Here is a 17,697-nt window from a genome sequence, read left to right as displayed (position 1 = left end):
ATTCATCCACTAGTTCTAGCCTGATATAACCAACCTTTAAGGGAGGAGAGAAAAAAAAACCTCCCTGCAAGGCAAATCTTAGGCTCAACTGCAACAAAACTACACCTAAATAGTTCCCTGTTGTATGACAACTGGTTGTTTATAAAGATGATTTCTGCAAACGTCAAATATGAAAGCGTCATGCTCAAATGATGTGCAAATGCATTATATATCTGCTCACTCAGTGGCTAAGGAAGACTAAAGAGCTTTTAAAGACTGCTATTTCCTCCCCCCCAACCAATGTCTCGTGAACATCTGGCCACTTTATTTGCTAATCTAAATTAGTCCTTGATCCTACAACATAAGTACTGTGTATTGACATCAACACTCAAAGAGAAATCATCAGCTCACTTCATCAAACACTACACAATATATAGATTCATGCATCTGAATCGGATGGCAGAATCAAAATGAAAGATCTTTATCACATGGGTCCATTTTTTGGGTAATTTATACTTTGAGTATCCACAGTGCTTTCACGCTTGACACCGGCTTCAGATCCACACGCGTGAAGTCCGCTGGGTAATCTGAGGAACGGCACCGCCCGCTCCCGCTGTTTTCCTGAAACGCAGTGTTCATTTAGGGAGGGTGAAGGGGACCAGTGTGCAGGGGAAGTTCTTCCTTGGTAAAGTTTTAGCCCTCATCATTGCAGGGAAACAAACCAATTCCCCGCTTACACAGCCCCTGAGCAATTGGCTTCTAAGACCAGGCTACCAAGAGAAAGCCCATCGTGTTTGATACCCCGTTCCATGAGCACCTGCAGCAGCCGTACCTGGAGCTGACCGTGCCAGAACTGGTTTGGTAGGGCTGGTGCCTGGATGTTTGCTGCGGGGAGCTCTCTTCAGAGCGCCTGGGCCCCTCTTTTGGGAACCCTAAAAAGCTGCTATTAAAGGAGCATATGGACACACGAGACTCACACTTCTTTTATACGTAGAAATAGGTTTGAAACACTCTTGTTTTACTAATTCCAATACACAGTATGGTACTATGGTTAAGCCATCGAGACACAGCATCACAAACAAATGCAACTGAGAGCCGTGTAGGTGGCTCTCAAATAACTTAGCTGTTTTCAGGATATGGAAGTTAATATCAGGCATGCTTGCTGAATGGGGCTTCAGAGAATTACTGGTATCTGATTACTGAGATGATCAAAAGGACTCCCCTCCCTACACCACAAAGAGAGCAACAGGGGACACTCAGGTTGGAGACAGTTGCTTCTACAATTTTGCTGAAGCTTAAAATAACTTTATTTATATTTGAAATACCAGGCCAAGGGGAATTCCAAACACAGCGGGTGAGCAACCCAGCATTAGCAGTTATTACTCCAAAATGAACAGTTCAATACTGGTATTATTCTTCAGAAAATTATTTCTGGAAAACACCACAAGTATAAAACACCATCTATGACACTATTCAACCTGAGGCTCCGAGTGCTTCTCCGATTTCATCTATATTAAAGAGTACCTGAGCCAGAGTTCAGGCAGAAGTCTAGAAAGGCTTTTAAAGCCTTTTTCCAGTCCTGGATCAAACATCCCTTTGTTCAGCAGCATTTGCTTTCCGCCCGTTTGAAGCGTCTGATGTGATCCCTGAAGTACCACCTCCTCCAAGCTTTTTCCAGTGCATGGAGTTACATCCAACAAAAGACAGAGACAGCGATGCAGACGCAGCCCATGATTCAGCAGAGCATTAAAGGTCAACAGGGCACTAAACCTGGGTGCAATTAGTCTGTGCTAAATAAACCTGAACATGCTGACAAGAATATAAGCACGTGGTAAAAGGATTTGCTGAATCAATCGGTTGTTATAGCAGAATAGCTACAGCAAAAGCAGAGTGGATGCTGCACACAGCCAGAGAGATTTTTTTTTTTTAACATAAAGAAGCTATCGTTTCAGCAGCTTTTAACAATCACTTTTCACATACTCATCATTGCCAACACTAGCAGACCTGATGGGGTGGGTCAGTCCATGGGAATGCGCACTCCATTGGCCCCTGGGGTTCAGATGTGATGCAAGATGTTCAGTTAATCGTGCTTGCTTGTTGTGAAAGCAGTTCATCATCACCCAGAGCACTAGGGTTGACCAGCCCGCGTACATACTGGGTTGGGAAACCTCACAACATCAGACATCATCGTATAGTTGGGGACCTTATCGCTCTCTACAACTACCTGAAAGGAGTGTGTAGTGACGCAGGCGTTGGTCTCTTCTCCCAGGTAACCAGCGATAGGACAAGAGGCAATGGCCTCAGGTTGTGTCAGGGGAGGTTTAGATTGGATACTAGGAAAAATTTATTCACCGAAAGAGGTGGTCAGGCATTGGAACAGGCTGCCCAAGGAGGTGGTGGAGTCAGCCTTGGAGGTGTTTATAAGACTTGTAGATGTGGCACTTCAGGACACTGTTTAGTAGGCATGGTGGTGTTGGGTGGATGGTTGGACTCATGATCTTAAAGGTCTTTTCCAACCTATGATTCTATGATAGTTGAAGCTGAAAATGTATTTTTGTTTGAAGGCTGATCTTCTGTGGTGCTCTGCCCAGTTTATCTGATGTCTTAAAATGCGGCAGTTCTGGGATGTACACGGAGTCATGACAGGAAATGGAGAGAATTGGAAGGCTCCAAACCTGACACAAGCAGTTTTTCAGCAGTGACTGTTCCTAACTGCTCACAGAACCACAGGACGTAAGAAGTCCTGTTCCCGCTTCACGATACGGTGCTGATGGAGCAAGCCTCAAGGCACACGGGACCCTCTTCACACAAACTGCTTGGATCTGACATAACAGGACTGCTTTCAGCCAGAGTCACAACCCTACCAACACATCCTGGTCCATCTTTACAGAGTCCAATATAACTATACCAACATTTCCAGAGCTTGCAAAGCCCTCCCACCAGCTTCCACCCCTAAGAGACAGAAAGCAGAAATAGTCTGACTTACAGTGACACTTTCACACCACTTTACATATTCTGCTTTACACAAACATGGGTTTTGCTCAGCTAGCCAGCTGAGCGGTAGCTTCAGGGAATCATAGCTTTTCCTTAATGTTTGGAACACACTGAGAGGCAGGACAACAGGAAACGGTGAAGTCACACAAGTGTTTGAATCTCTTGAAATTTACAGACTAGTTTTAAAAATACTTCCCAATACCATTAGAAAGTGTGCTGGAATGCTGATGTTCTCTACCAGGACAGGAATGTACCAGCTACTGTGTAAAACCTCCAAATGAATCAACTCACACCATATATTGTAGTTGCCCTTGTCATCTACATCAAAGCGTCCATTTTGCTTCCTATTAAGTTTTGGGAGTGAAGCAAGTGGATTTCCCATCCACAAAAAAGGATGCGAGTGGCACACGTGGCTGCTCACAAGAAGTCTTTTAGCATGGCTAGCTGCTTTGTTTACTATTTAGGCAGCACCTAACAAAAGAAGTAAGAGAAAGGGGGCGAAAGATGCCAGGCAAAACAAACAGTTCATCCTGAAGGCAGAAGACATATGCGTGTTATCAACACTGAAGAGATTTATGACACCAGCAGCTGGAAGGAATCGGTCCAGGGCATGGAAAGGTGTGGGCATTCATGAGTAACACAGCCCTGCGGTGGCAGAGCCATAACAATTTTTAATTTTCTTTTTTTTTTTTTAAGTTGGTGGCTATCCAGTTTAGGAACTGAACGAGACATTGACTTATTAATCGAAAGCCACAAAAATCAGTCTACACTTAGGACAGAAAAAGGACAGCAAGCGAAGGACACCACACCTTCTGAGCAGATTTCAAACGACTTGAAGTTTTTTCTCGAATAAAGCCATATGGCATAACTGAGAAACCACACACCTACCTCTTCCACACACCATCTGCACTCGAAATGTCTCAAGGGCAGACACACATTGTGGATACTTTGATAACACTAAAGTTACTTTCTATATGAATATATAGAAGTCAAAATTAACTTTTGATTCACTAGTTAGGATATTAGTAGTCAAAGTTTAACTGTACTAGAAAGGTTTTCCTACTGATTAAGCACTAAAATTATTTCAACTGCTACATCAATTAACATAGCTCTATTACCAGCTGTTTCACAAGAACAGCATAGGACCACATCAGTGTTTCTAAGTTTATAAATTTCCCAGATCTTGCAGCACACCAGAGTATGGAGAGATGCACCGTTACACGAGAGGTAGACAGTATGCTCAGAAAAAGTGCTTCTTATTTTGGCAGATTTCAGCACAAACACATTCTTCTTTTTAAGTTATGTACAGTATCCATCACTGAATAGGGATATAAAGATATAATTATTTTTCTCCAAAACTATCAGAGAACACTCATGCAAGATTTTTTTAGATGCAAGATTTGAAAGCTACACAAAGCAATAATGGGCATTTTAAAATGCCCAAATATTGTATTTTTTTAAACTTCTAAAACCTCTTTTTGTTTGTTTCGTGCTTTCTTCCCCAATAGTGATTAACACTTATAAAGAAAAACATGAGATTTTGATCTCCAAGTCTTGCCAAGCAAAAGAGGAGAGGAACTTATAATTTAGTTTATTTTATGTTGCAACAGTTAACTTCTTATCATTTTTTATTTTACAAGATAGAGCACTCAAGACTGTCAAAAGCTGATGGCTTTATCATTATCAATTCTGTGGAAGTAAAGTAAATTTAACCCAGTGTTCACCGTACTGGACATTCCTACACCTGTGCTCAGAGATACTGGGCTAAAAGCTCAGAGCAAAGGCATGCAGACGTTGGGATATTTAACCTCTTGGAGTTGTCTGCTGCTGCCCAAAGTAGAGAGCCTGTCCTTTGTTCCAGTTAGGAATAAAGGCCATTGACAAAACCAGATTGTTTCTTTGACGCAGTATTTACTTTCTGTTTGTTAAGGAAAAATATCAAAACATAACAATCCACACAAAATCCCATTTTTTGGCAACACTTTTTGCAACAAGTCGGAGAGGTCATTTGTTTGTAGGATGTGGAAGAGAGCACCTTTCAAAATTAAACCCTTGAAAATATTCCTTGGAATACTGGTACTGGGCTGCTTAGGCTCTCCTGGCACGTTCTTCTCTTTTGCCTCATTTCTTTCTCTATCCAGCTCAGCCTCACCCACAGCACCCACCAAAGCCTTCCACCCAGAGGGTTGCCCAGTGGTCTTTGTTTTGCTTGGTGGTTTGGAGATTGCTATCATTTCTTAGAGAAGTCTGTTTCTTTTTAACTACCCTAAATCATGGTGTGGTGACACCCACCAGTTTCAGCCAACAAAAATGCCACCTGCCCCAAATCAACAGCAGCAAGTTTTGGTCCAAGACACCACTCCAAGTGACAGAAAAACTGGACTGCAAGACCTGCGTCCTACTCACCGACTGACTGAACCATCCTGGAAAAGGCACTTTGCCTGCGTGTGCCTCTGTCTCTCTGCAAACTCTTTGTACGGTGTGCTGAGGCGGGCAGGTTTTCTCACTACATGTATCCACAAAGTCACTGTTGGAAATTACATATAACAGTCCTTCAAACAAACCAACATTTGCCTTAGATCACCATCCTCGTTATTTCTACCACAGCGGGATCAAGACGACCCAACCAAATCTGCCGTTGTAAGTTCATCCCTGCAGGTTTCTTGTCACTGCATCGGAAATTAGAGTACTAAAACCTTTATGCAAACACCAGGTTGGCTGGGTAATCTTCTGCTCCAAGCTGCAAAAACCGTAGGGTGAAGAGAAGTACTGACATCACTGCAGAGCTCTTTACAGTGTTCAAGACACAATGAGCAGGTCTGGAAGCACAAGCTCAACTCTAGGATTGAGCCACTGCTTTTTCTGCACATGACCAGCAACCAAATAAAAGTTCTCAACAAAACATCTTTGCATGTACCTAAAGGTGATCAAAGTTCAAGTGGATGCACTCAGAGCATCAGTCAGGCAAAAACCAGAGCCAAAGACACCTTCCTCAGTCCATAAATAAGCAGGATCTGAAATTGGCTAATTCTATTTATTAACACTACCCCATGCCCCAGATGATCCACAACCTGACTCCAGTTCACCTCCTTTCCCTGCTTCCTTCCCCTGCTTAGCTTGGCCTCTCCTGCCCCAAATGATTAATGCCTGAAATCCACACACATTTATGCCTTGCAGTGAGTTTATTTTTGTCTTGGCTGTAGCTAGCCCCACAAAGCCACTTCTGTCTGGGTTAAATTTAAATTAAGATGCGACATTGCTAATTAAGTCTGCTAGCTGGGATAGCAGAAGCAACCTAACCACACGAATACAGAACTCTCCTTCCAGGCTCCTTTTCCACAGGGAAAGGCACAGGCACCCTGCTACAATGTGCAGAGCAGATGTCCTCTGAGGCACACAGACTTTAACAACAGTCGCCTAGATTACACTGGGCTGTAGGATAGACAGTAGTACTATGACTAGAATTAAGCTGGACAATATAAGCCAACCAATTTTTCTATTTTTCTAAAGCCAGCCTGGAAGTCACACCAGTGGAACACAGCTCAGGGGTCTCAGTCATTTTGAGAACTACTCTGTCACCAATAAAAAATATCTCCGCAGCAATCTTTGGTCATCAGAACATATTAATAGACGTTGATATTCTCATAACAGATGACCTCCTTTGAGTACTCAACTAACCACTGAAAAACATTACTCAGGCAAACCGAGCCAGCGTAGGCACCTGGCTAGCGGGCCTGCCCCCACAGCACAGCGCAGCCCACACGGAACCCGTGAATAAAGAACCTACGCGCGCGGCGTGGGTTGCAGTTCTGGTAGGAAAGTCGAGGCATTTAGTGCTTCACTGTTTATTTTCTGTCCGTGATAATCTGCAAGTAATTTAGGTGTCTCATCCCACCACACTGAGGTAAAGGAAGAACTATAACCTGGTTTAGCTCCGCTGGCAATGGGTGTAGATTTGAGTATTCAAAACAATCATTTACTACCCTTGTCTGCATTAAATGACTCCTTATCCAGACTTGCAAGTAAATAAGATTAAGAATTCATCTACAGAAGGGACAATTAAAAGTTATCAAGGTTCTGATCCTAGTGCCACAATTTCTTTTGGTTTTTCCTCCCCTCATTCCTCTGCAACAGATTTGAGTACTGGCAAAATACAACAACTTCGCACAGGCAGCAGAAACCGTGGGCTACTATTTTACCCTTGAAGCTTTCTTTCTCATTCTGGAATTGAAATCTGATTGTTAGATGGAAAACAGAAAACCCTCATGCTAACCACAACTCCAAAGCCTGCAAGTGTTGCTTTGAGACCATTCTCCTAGAGTCAGCAGAACTGGCTCCTGACAGGCAGAAGACTTGGGTGATAACAGCAGCAGTTCCCACCTGACTCCACTTCTGTGTCTGCAAGCATAACACAGATACAGCCAGAGCACCCGCACGCCCTTCCCCAGTTCAGTGCTAGAAATCTTCCAGCGATGGTTGGTGCTGTGCCTGCGCTGACCCGTGGCAGAAGCCAGGGTGACAAAGAGCAGGATCAGGCAGCTTTGCCCAATGCTAAACACAGGCCAGAGTGGAAATTCCACACACAGAACAGAAACTTGCTAGTAAAACATTTTAACAAATCTAACAATATTTTAACAACGAAAAAAAACCCACTTCAGTTGCAGATGTTCAGAAGCCTTGTAAAGCAACAAGAACATTTACGAGTCAAGACTGAAGAAACCACACTTGGTTGTTTTGGTGTTTCTGTCTACACTGCCAGATAACTGCTCTTCAGCCCCAGGTGCCCCAACTGGTCCTGCAATGCCTGAGACCATAGCTCACTGTGTGCATCCCGTGCTCTCCTTCCATGCAAGCCTACTAATTTTTATAACACAAAAAACTCTGCTGTGGGGATAACTTGCTGTTTCAACAGGTTCAAATGCAGGCAGTAATTAGACAAAACTGCTCTGTATTGCAGTGACACAGAGAAAATGCACGTGGCCCCTGTACAAAGGGGACAGACCCAAGAGCGATCCCAGGCCTATGCCATGTGTCCACAGAGTGGGCTTCAAAACATTCAACACACCCTTTTCTAAGCAGAAAACAACCCAAACACTAATACAGGTAGCTCAGGGCCAGGCTAAGGGCTTTGCAGCACAGATGCAGCCATACTGCTGAAGTCTGTGCTCAGTCTCCACAGGCTTTGGTGTTACTGTCATACGCCCGCGCTCAGGCCCTTAGAAAGACTATCCCAAAACAGGAATAAAGACACACAGAAGCACAAAGCAGAAGCAAAGCGCAAGAAGTTGTTTTAATTTGAAAAGGAAATTTAAGAAAACTTTAATGAAATAGGAACATCATTTCAAAGAAAATTTAATGCAAAAGCCGCAGCACTTTTATCTGATGTACAGTAAGCTGCAAAAGAATTATTCATAATGCCCAATGACACAGCTACTTCTATTGCTAACACGACAAAGTAAGATAAGCCGTTTGCTTTGACAGCTTCACAGTCAGCCTTTGGCAGTCAAACTTCTGATGTCTGGAGTTCACAGTGAAGGATTTTTAGATCCTATTTTCTTTCCAGGATGTTATCACATGAAAAGCAATAACCAAAGTTGAAAAGTTCAGGCCTGTCAATTTTCCACTTTTGAAACCGTTTTAGACAATTAGCTCGAATAGCATGTCTACCTGCCAACGGGAGTGCACGCCGCTTTCCACAAACTGCAAGACAAGAAAAGCTGAAGAAAGTGCAACTAGCCCCTAATCAAGGCATCACACAGACGTGTGCTCACTGTTTCTCACCTACTGCAGACCAAAAAGACACCCTGATCTCACTGCAAACTCAAGTGAAGCAACCCTGAACATTTAACCCACCATCTGAAAGTAGAAAGAATCCAGTTAGGTGAATCATGGTGATGTCGTCTCTTTAGTAATAAAGATAATAACGTGTGAAGTTTCACCAGAAAAGGCAGTGAGGCTTACAGGGTGTAGAAAGATGTTATTTATCACCATATTCTTGCCTACAACCGCACCGCAGAAGTATAGCTATTAACTGTAAATCTAGCACAGGAACAGAGGACTCATCAACAACCTGCTGGCAGTAAGACAAAACGCTGCAGTCTGTGGTGATTGAGCCAACCGGCTCGATTCCGATCACCACCTGGATGGCTTCTCGGAAAGAAAACTCCAGATTTGGCAGAGATCACATTGGGGAATGAATGCTTCCCACCGATTTGCAAGAAACCAATACTTTACTACAGCTCAGTATTCTAGAGCAAGGCGCAGACTCTGCTTACCCAAATATTAACCTGCATGGCTAAGCAGGAAAGACAAAAGGCAGTTTCTAGGAAGTAAGTGAAGAATATGTTGTGACACACTGTTGGCACAACAAACCGCAACAATTTGCCACAGCAGGAGCTGGACACTTCAGCTGAAGTGGTATCTAGAGACAACTTCTCCCCGTACTGCATCAGTTAAGACAGGGAAATAGATTATAGGCAAGCTGTAAACAACTCACAGTCAGCAAAACTGAAAAACTTTCTTCAGGAGGCAACTGTACTACTTCCCCAACCTTAACGTCTGCTGTTACGGTCCGTTTCAGTGTTTGCAAGATGAACTGAATCAAACGTTACCTTCCACCCAGTCTTCCGCCTGCTGCGCTCTCCTCTGGGCCATCATCCGGTTTCCCATGTTCCTCCGGCGCCTTGGCATCCCATCTCCCCGCTCTTCAGGCTGGGGCTGAGGCCTGGCCACTGCTGCTGCCGCCACATTTTGCTGGTGTTCCTCATCAGCTGCAAAAAGGAAATATAACTGGTGAGAGATTTGCCATCTCTGCTTGCTACAGTTGTCCTTTTGCCAGTCAATTCTTGCAACCCGAAGCGCAGTATCAGGGCTGTCTTCCAAAGGAGAGACTGTCTCCCCAACTCTTGTGTGGGTTTTCTCCTGCATGGCAGGAGATACGTGCAAGTTGCTTTCCCATGATTAAGAGGCATCATGCACTGGAACCTTCTTATTTGTGCACAGCGCTATGTGCAATGGAAATTTTACCCTAACAGCAGTCTCTTTCACAACAGCATATAGATCATTGTAAAGACAAAGCTATAGATAGTGCTGCTGATATTTGATCTGAGAGAGCCCACACAAAAAAATCCAAGAAAAAATCACCACACCACAAAACAAAGACACTCTTCCTCCCCCCAAGTGCTCAAAAAAATATTCTGTTTAATCTAAACTGACAATCTGTTTTCCCTTCTGCCAGAAAACAATTCCCTGCATCTGGCAGAACTAGCAGTCTAATCCAAAAGGCAAGGACCCAGGAGTACTTTTTTCCCCCCATTCTAAAGCATTCCGATTGTTAATTCTTTTTTTACTTTTATTGTGTACTTGTGTAATTTAGAAGTCGATTCATCTGAATTCAAACTTCAGAGCACGCATGTTTACAATGGAATATGGAATATGGAATGGAATATATAAGTCATGTATTATATATCATGTTACAATGGAATATGTAAGTCGCTACACCTGAAACAAACCCTGAATAGCAAATAAGGACTGCAAATTTCAGCCGTAATACACACAGGGTAACTTCATTCCACCACGCTGATTTAAACTGCGGGTTTCCAAACAAACAGATGTAGGGCAAGACAAAACAGCAAAGGTCACTGCCACCCTCTCTGCATATGCTGCAATTACTAATTAAGATCTGACAAATGAGCAATATCATAGAATCATTGACTGCTTTGGGTTGGAGGGACCTTTAGAGGTCACCTAGCCCCACCGCCCTGCAGGGAGCAGGGACATCTTCAACAGAGGAGCAGCTGGGAGACAGCATGGGAGGAAACAACTGACCGGTGGGCTCATTTCAGAAGTTCTCCATAGAAAACCTTTCCCTGGGGTTTTTCTTTTGAGACCTCCATGATCTTGTTGCTATCACCTATGGCAGTCATGCCAAAATAATCAGAAAATGGCAGAATATCATCATCTTTGATACCTGCTTTGCATATCCTGTTGATAAGCGTAACTGATATTTGTGTATGTTGCTACTTGCTCCATCCTGCAAAGTATTAACTACTACGCCTTAATTTAGGCACATATCCAAACGGTCTCATGAAAAGCTGCAGAACTACTTATCTGCTTCAACTCAGGACACATTTTTTTGTGCTTTGCCAGATTATATTGTGTCCCAGCAGAAGCACAAAATGCTTTCCATGCTCCGCCAAATCTCCAGCATCCTCTGATCCAAACAATGCCTTCCTAAAAAAAACTCCTATTAGCATATCTATGATCAGAAAATAAGCTTCATTCTGACTACATCTACATGACGATCAAAGGTGTGCTTGCAGCTCATCTCAGTATATCTCAACTAGCTTCAAAGCAGCTACTTTGGTACTGATAACAATGCTGCTGCAGCAGCAGCGCTGAGCTCAGAGCAGGCTGCAGAGTAATCTGGGGAAGTCTTTGGCCAGAAAAGCCATCAGCAGTGCAGGACTGCTGCACCAAGGATGTCAGCAGGCCCCCAAACTCCAGCACTAACATGCACCGTGACATTTTGAATTGAGTCACTGCGCCTATCACACCGCTGTCACCCTCTTGCTCTCATCCACCCCTTTTATCTGTGGACCAAAACAGGTCTATAATAATTTACAGCATGCAGGCTCCAGAGATCCGATCTTTTTGCTTCAAGACTTGCCCAGTCTTATTTATAGCACGATAATGCTTATTTTGAATGCTACAGAACAGTGAGGAAAGCATTATCCTGCAACAGCAGAGCAGCAGATCACTTACTGGGAAATCACTAAATGCCAGCAACACTTAGTCTGCAAAAAGACTTTTTATACAAATGCAGTATTTCTCTTAAGTTCTTGAGATGCACTGCAACTTAAACCTTCGCAGCCTTTCTCCTGAAAGCTTCAGTGTGTCTATCTCAGCAACCTCCAAAGGTGGTCCCGCACAGCGTATCAGCTATGCAGTCCTAGCACTCGTTCATTCTGGGGCTTGTTTTTGGCTCCCGTTGTCCTGTGAAACAGACACTGTTTTGCATTTTGTGAAAGAGGAATCTATTTATAAGCCACGTATTAATTTCAAACCGAGGTGCTTAACCCTCACAAACACACAAACCAAGCCATTCTGTTTTGTCAATTTAATTCTGTACAGGAGATGCCGTAATTCCTCAAAACTGACCAGCATTAACACCGCTCAGAAAGCAGTAAAAACCCCGCCAGACCTGACCCATATCACGGTCAGACACACAAGGCAGTTGTTGGACAACAGAATCACAGAATGTTCGGGGTTGGAAGGGACCTCTGTGGGTCACCCAGTCCAACCCCCTGCCCAAGCAGGGTCACCCAGAGCAGGCTGCACAGCACCGTGTCCAGGCAGGGCTGGAATATTTCCAGAGAAGGAGACTCCACAGCCTCCCTGGGCAGCCTGGGCCAGGGCTCCGTCACCCTGAGAGGGAAGAAGTTCTTCCTCATCTTCAGCTGGAGCTTCCTCTGCTTCAGTTTGTGCCCGTTGCCCCTTGTCCTGTCGCTGGGCACCACTGAAAAGAGTTTGGCCCTGTCCTCCTGACACTCACCCTTGAGATATTTATAAGCATTTCTAAGGTCCCCTCTCAGTCTTTTCTTCTTCAGGCTGAAGAAGCCCAGCTCCATCAGCCTTTCCTGGTAGGAGAGATGCTCCAATCCCCTCACCATCTTCATAGCCCTTTGGTCAGATCTCCAAAGCATTCAGACAAACAACAGAAGACACCTAGACATTATGGATTATCATTTAGTAGGAAAAGATATGCTTTAATACAGCTTCCTCCCTCCCCCAGCTTCTGTTTGCAAGGCTGGATGGTCATTTGAACAACGTGAATGTTAGCCCTGCACTTCTTCCCATCCTTCATGAGGGGGAAGAGAAAAGAATCATTTACTCCCCCTGCAACACACTTCTACCTGGCTGGTTCCTCAGGGGCCAATGATTTGCCTACGTGGCTCACGACACATCGTTTGTTCCAGTACCTACAAAGTTAGATCTGCTCTCTTCTCCCCCTGAACTGGAAGTATCAGAGATTGACTAGAGCGGCACACGGAGGGGTGTGACTGGTGGCTTCAAAGAACACACAGAAAACATTCAAAAAACTTCTTGCTCTTATTCTTAGAACTGGACTGATTGTCAGATTTGAGGTCAAGAATAATTTTCTCTGGAGTCTGGCTCTGTGATTTTTTTTTTACCTCCTCCTGCAGCACAGGGCGTGGTTTGGCCACTGCACTTATCTGAATGCATTTCTTCACTTTCCTGTAGCTGCAGAGGTCTCAGACACAAGCAGCACCCCAGGCTAGCCAGTTCAGGCAGAGATTAGTCACAGAAGGATTAATTAGACTTGATATAGAGCCATCCGAGTGAAACTTAAGGACTAACACCACATAGGCGAGACAAGTTGATCCACGAGTTGCTTGGTGGTTTGCAGAAGCCAGAAGAAATTAATTAGATAAAGCCCTCCAATTAACAGGTAATACAAACAAAAAATTAAACAGATGTCTGCAAAATGGACACGGGCTTAGTTCATATTTTAAGCTGTATGTTCTCCAGTTTCTGACTCAGCCTTTCAAAAACCAGACAATACGTCTTTTCTGGGGACAGCAGGTTTACCACTGTGCTGAGAGCAGCTCTGCCTCTGCATTTTCAGAAACATCAGCACAGTGCAGAGGCAGCAACGGGGATTGTTTCATCTGACTTGTCAGCCAGCACACAGCAGCAACTGTGACACGCCGGTAGTACTGTCAGAGCTCCTTCCCAAAGGGAAACAGAGCAGAACTCTGCTCTGAAAGCAAAGCTCCTTCCTGAACTGGATGTGAAGCATCACTGTTCCGTCACTACAAAAGAATACTACAAAATCTTTCAGAGCTCAGACTTCTTTGGACCTAATTTTATATCCCCTAGGTAGAAATCTGCTCCCTCACAACACTTTGCAAATTTCTACTCACTCAGAGCAAAAACCTTTTCTTAACAAGGAGTCCTTTCCCTCTCACAGCACATTATCATCAGGCATATCAGATAAGCAAGTCCATCAGGGTAACACCTGGGCTGGCAACTTTCGAGGCGGTCCAGCAAGACGCGGCGTGAGCTCCACCTACTGCACCCTCACACATCGGTGGTATTTCCCACCACACCGGTGGCATCCAGCACCTTCTACCTTCATGCTAAACCTAACCTGTGAAATCCAACGAGAAAGTGATTCAAAATGCAACAGGGGGAATTATGTTTGGCTTCCCTGGGGAGGTGCTTTTGCTCCGTGCAGCTTATCGCATTAGCGCTTGTTTACAAATACATATGCCAAACATGTCTAGAAGCCAGTAATGCTACAGGGTTGTGGTTTTTTTCCCCTGTTCTCAGCAGAACAAGTCCAGACACGACCTTGCTGGAAACACTGTGCTGCTCCAAACGACCTTTCAAAGGAAATACAAAGTTACAGGATTTACCTCTTGGGATCCTTAGGTCCCTTTATTACCTAAAGCAGGCAAGTCCCAAACATTTTTAAAAGCACAATTCCCCATGAAAGAGCATAGAAAAGCTGCTGCCCCTACTCCCAGACTTTAAAAAGGTGAGAGCTACCAACCAGTTCTCTAGGTCAAGTGTCCCTGGTTTCAAACCCTTTCCATGAGACAACACAGATTTACCAGCAGAATTGTAGCAGCTTCCATTTTCCACATAAGCAAAAGGAACAGGAAAGCAAATTCCTCTTTAAGACCAAATTTTGCAGATATTAAATACACTATAGCGCCAATGGTTTTGAAAAAGAACTTCTGTTGTGTAAAGAGAACGTCATCCCCACAATCTGAGATTCCGTAAAGAACTTCATAATGACAGAAATCAGTATATTAAAGTAGAAATTACCTTAAAACCACAATAAAAAGGCAAGACTAATGTGGAAGTGTCAAAAAGATGCCATTGAAAAAGAGGCTTCAAAATTATTACCTTATCGGTATTAACAGTACTTAGCAGTATTAAAGCTTTTTGAGAATTCAGACCATTTAAAACAAATGCGTGGGCTTCAAGTTAGTTAGAACTTTGTACACTTAGAAAGAAAACAAAAAGAAACCCTCCCAAGCCTCACAGCCCCTTATTTACCCAAGTCATGATACAGGGCAAGCTCAGGAAATCATATATTTCCAGCAGCCTCATTTCTCTAGGACATGCTTCACTCACTTGTACCACAAGCTCAGCCCTAACTCACTAGGGTCTGATGAAATTTCAGGAATTTTGAGAAAGAAAGATTTAGACCAGGTCTACAAAAGAAAAAGTGAGACGGAAACATGTTGGAAAATTTACTTATTATCAGCAAAACCTGCTTTTAACACAAAGTCCTTACCAGCATACACTCTTCCACCGGCATGACTGTCTGTATTTACACTTGAGGCTGTGTTTCCCTCCCCACCCCCCTTTTAAAAGAATTACCAAAGCTATTCCCCCCCTCAAAATAAAAACAAAACAAAAGAAAGTCCAACCCCAAATCACCCCAAATCCTGGAACGGGTGTTGTTACATCGACAAAGAGTTTGTCCTGGCTAAACATCTGAACTCAAGAACCCCAAGCTACACAACCTCCCTTCTCCCACTCCGAAAACACAACAGGGCTGGTAAGTTCCCAGCCGCATCTGACTTCTTCCCATAACACTCAACTCACACCCACACAAGGTTGCTTCCACCACGGCTTCTGCTGCTCTGCCATAACCCACTCATCGTTCGAGGGCGGACTGGAAGTGCTGTCTCATCTCACCGTCCCCGCACGGGTCTGCGCAACACCGCACCTCAACCCGGCGTGGAACCCCTCGCAGCGTCAGGCGAGGTGGAAAAGCAGCAGAAGCGGGTAATTTCTGTGAAACGCAGGTAAAGCAGCCTGTCGGGGTGGAGAGAGGCCGGCCTGCCCTGCAGCTCCCATGTCTGACAGGAGCATCAACCGGCCCAGGACCCGCCAGGGAGGGCCGGGGGTGAAGACTGTCACCTCACGCCCTGGGTTTCACTCCCTGTTCTCAGGAGGAACCTCAGGGGCGCCTTCCCTCCCTCAGGGGCGCCTTCCCGCCGCCCGGCCGGCCCCAGAGCGGGAACCTGGCCAGGCTTTCAAGCCCCCCTCCCCCCACCGCCGTCCCTCACCCTGCGACCGCCTGAGACCGGGAACCGGGCCCAGGCCCCGGCCAGCAGCAGCAGCACCAGGCCTCGCCGTCACCCCCGGGGCCTGAGGGCTGACCCCGGCGGGCGGAGGGAGCGGCAGGCCGGCCAGGGATCCCTGGGGAACCACCGGGAACCCCCCAGCCGCCATGGCGGCTCCCCCTCAGGGGAAGGCCTGAGGCGAGACGCCCCCCGCGCCCCCCGCGGTTTCCATGGAGACGCCGCCCCCCGCGACCTAGACCCCATTGAAAGCAGGGGCGGGGAGGGGAGCGGCCCCGGGGGCGGCGGCCCGGCCGGGCGGGACCCACCTGCCCTCGCCTGGTCGCGGAGGCGGGTGGCGAAAAAGAGGAGGACGGCGAGGAGCACAGCGGCGGCGGTGAGCAGCACGGCGTCCATCCTTCGGCCCGGCCCCGCCCCCAGCACCGCCCCTCCGTAAGTCCCACCCCCTTCCCCGCCGCAAGGACCCCGACCGCGGGCTGCCCCCGGGGTGCCTGAGGCGGGGCGGGGCTGAGGCGGGCGCGGCGGGGCCGGGCCGGGCCGGCGCGGCTCAGGACAGCCCGCGCTTGGTAGGGGTGGGGGGGGCCTGGCGTGAGGGAGCGCAGGCCCCGGGGCGGGTGGTGAGGAAGGCGGTGGGGCCCGGTTCAGTTCGGTTGGGCCGCGGGTGCCCCGGGAGGGACGTGGGAAGGAGGAATTAAAAATTATGAGGGATGTGTTGGAGCGGGGCCAGAGGAGGGCCAAGAAGGTGATCCGAGGGCTGGAGCACCTCTCCTCCGAGGACAGGCTGAGGGAGCTGGGGCTGTTCAGCCTGGAGAAGAGAAGGCTCCGGGGTGACCTTAGAGCAGCTGCCACTGCCTGAAGGGGCCGACAGGAAGGATGGAGAGGGGCTTTTCACAAGGGTGTGTAGTGATAGGACAAGGGGGAATGGCTCTAAACTAAAAGAGGGCAGATTTAGATGAGATATTAGGAAGAAATTCTTCCCCAGGAGGGTGGTGAAACCCTCGCCCAGGCTGCCCAGAGAAGCTGTGGCTGCCCCCTCCCTGGCAGGGTTCAAGGCCAGGTTGGATGGAGCTGTGAGCAACCTGGTCTGGTGGAAGATGTCCCTGCGCATGGCAGGGGGGGTGCAACCAGATGATCTTCAAGGTCCCTTCCAACCCAAACCATTCTATGGTTCTATGATAAACCCGCCTGTGAGCGCCACGCTGGTGGGCCTGGCCGTTGGGTACGGCTGTTGGGGGCAGCCGCTGAAGCGTTTCCATCAGTAGCCCCGCGGGGTGAGCAGCTGTACCTGCGGCGGGTTGGCCCACGTGAGGCGATGTCCTCAGCCGTGACCCGGCTCCCAAGTCCATGCACCGGGTCGGCCCCAGGCAGGCCGGCTGTTGGGGCGTCCCTGGCTGTGGGGCTGAGGTTACACCTGCAAGTAATCTGCACCTCCTGCCTTTAAGTCAGTGGTAAGCAGGCATGGTTCTGGCTGAATGGCAAAGAGCAGAGAGTGGTGGTGGATGGAGTTAAATCCAGCTGGTGGCTGGTCACCAGTGGTGTTCCCCAGGGCTCAGTTTTCTGTCCGGTCTTGTTTAACATCTTTATCAATGATCTGGGT

At 46.6% G+C, this 17,697-nt stretch overlaps 1 protein-coding gene across 1 annotated transcript in view; it reads right to left on the bottom strand.

Annotated features, from left to right (window-relative positions):
• DDRGK1 (DDRGK domain containing 1) overlaps positions 1-16,523 on the bottom strand; it is a 40,160-nt gene extending 23,637 nt beyond the window's left edge. The window contains exons 1-2 of the mRNA XM_075420263.1: positions 16,409-16,523; positions 9,585-9,743 (exon numbers count right to left, since the gene is read on the bottom strand). Of these exons, the coding sequence (XP_075276378.1) occupies positions 9,585-9,743; positions 16,409-16,496 (247 nt within the window). The 5' untranslated portion in view covers positions 16,497-16,523. The remainder of the gene's footprint in view (positions 1-9,584; positions 9,744-16,408) is intronic.
• Positions 16,524-17,697: the final 1,174 nt, after the last annotated feature.

Source organism: Opisthocomus hoazin, chromosome 5 (assembly GCF_030867145.1).
Source record: "Opisthocomus hoazin isolate bOpiHoa1 chromosome 5, bOpiHoa1.hap1, whole genome shotgun sequence".
NCBI lineage: Eukaryota > Metazoa > Chordata > Aves > Opisthocomiformes > Opisthocomidae > Opisthocomus > Opisthocomus hoazin.
This window is presented reverse-complemented; position numbering and strand designations above follow the sequence as displayed.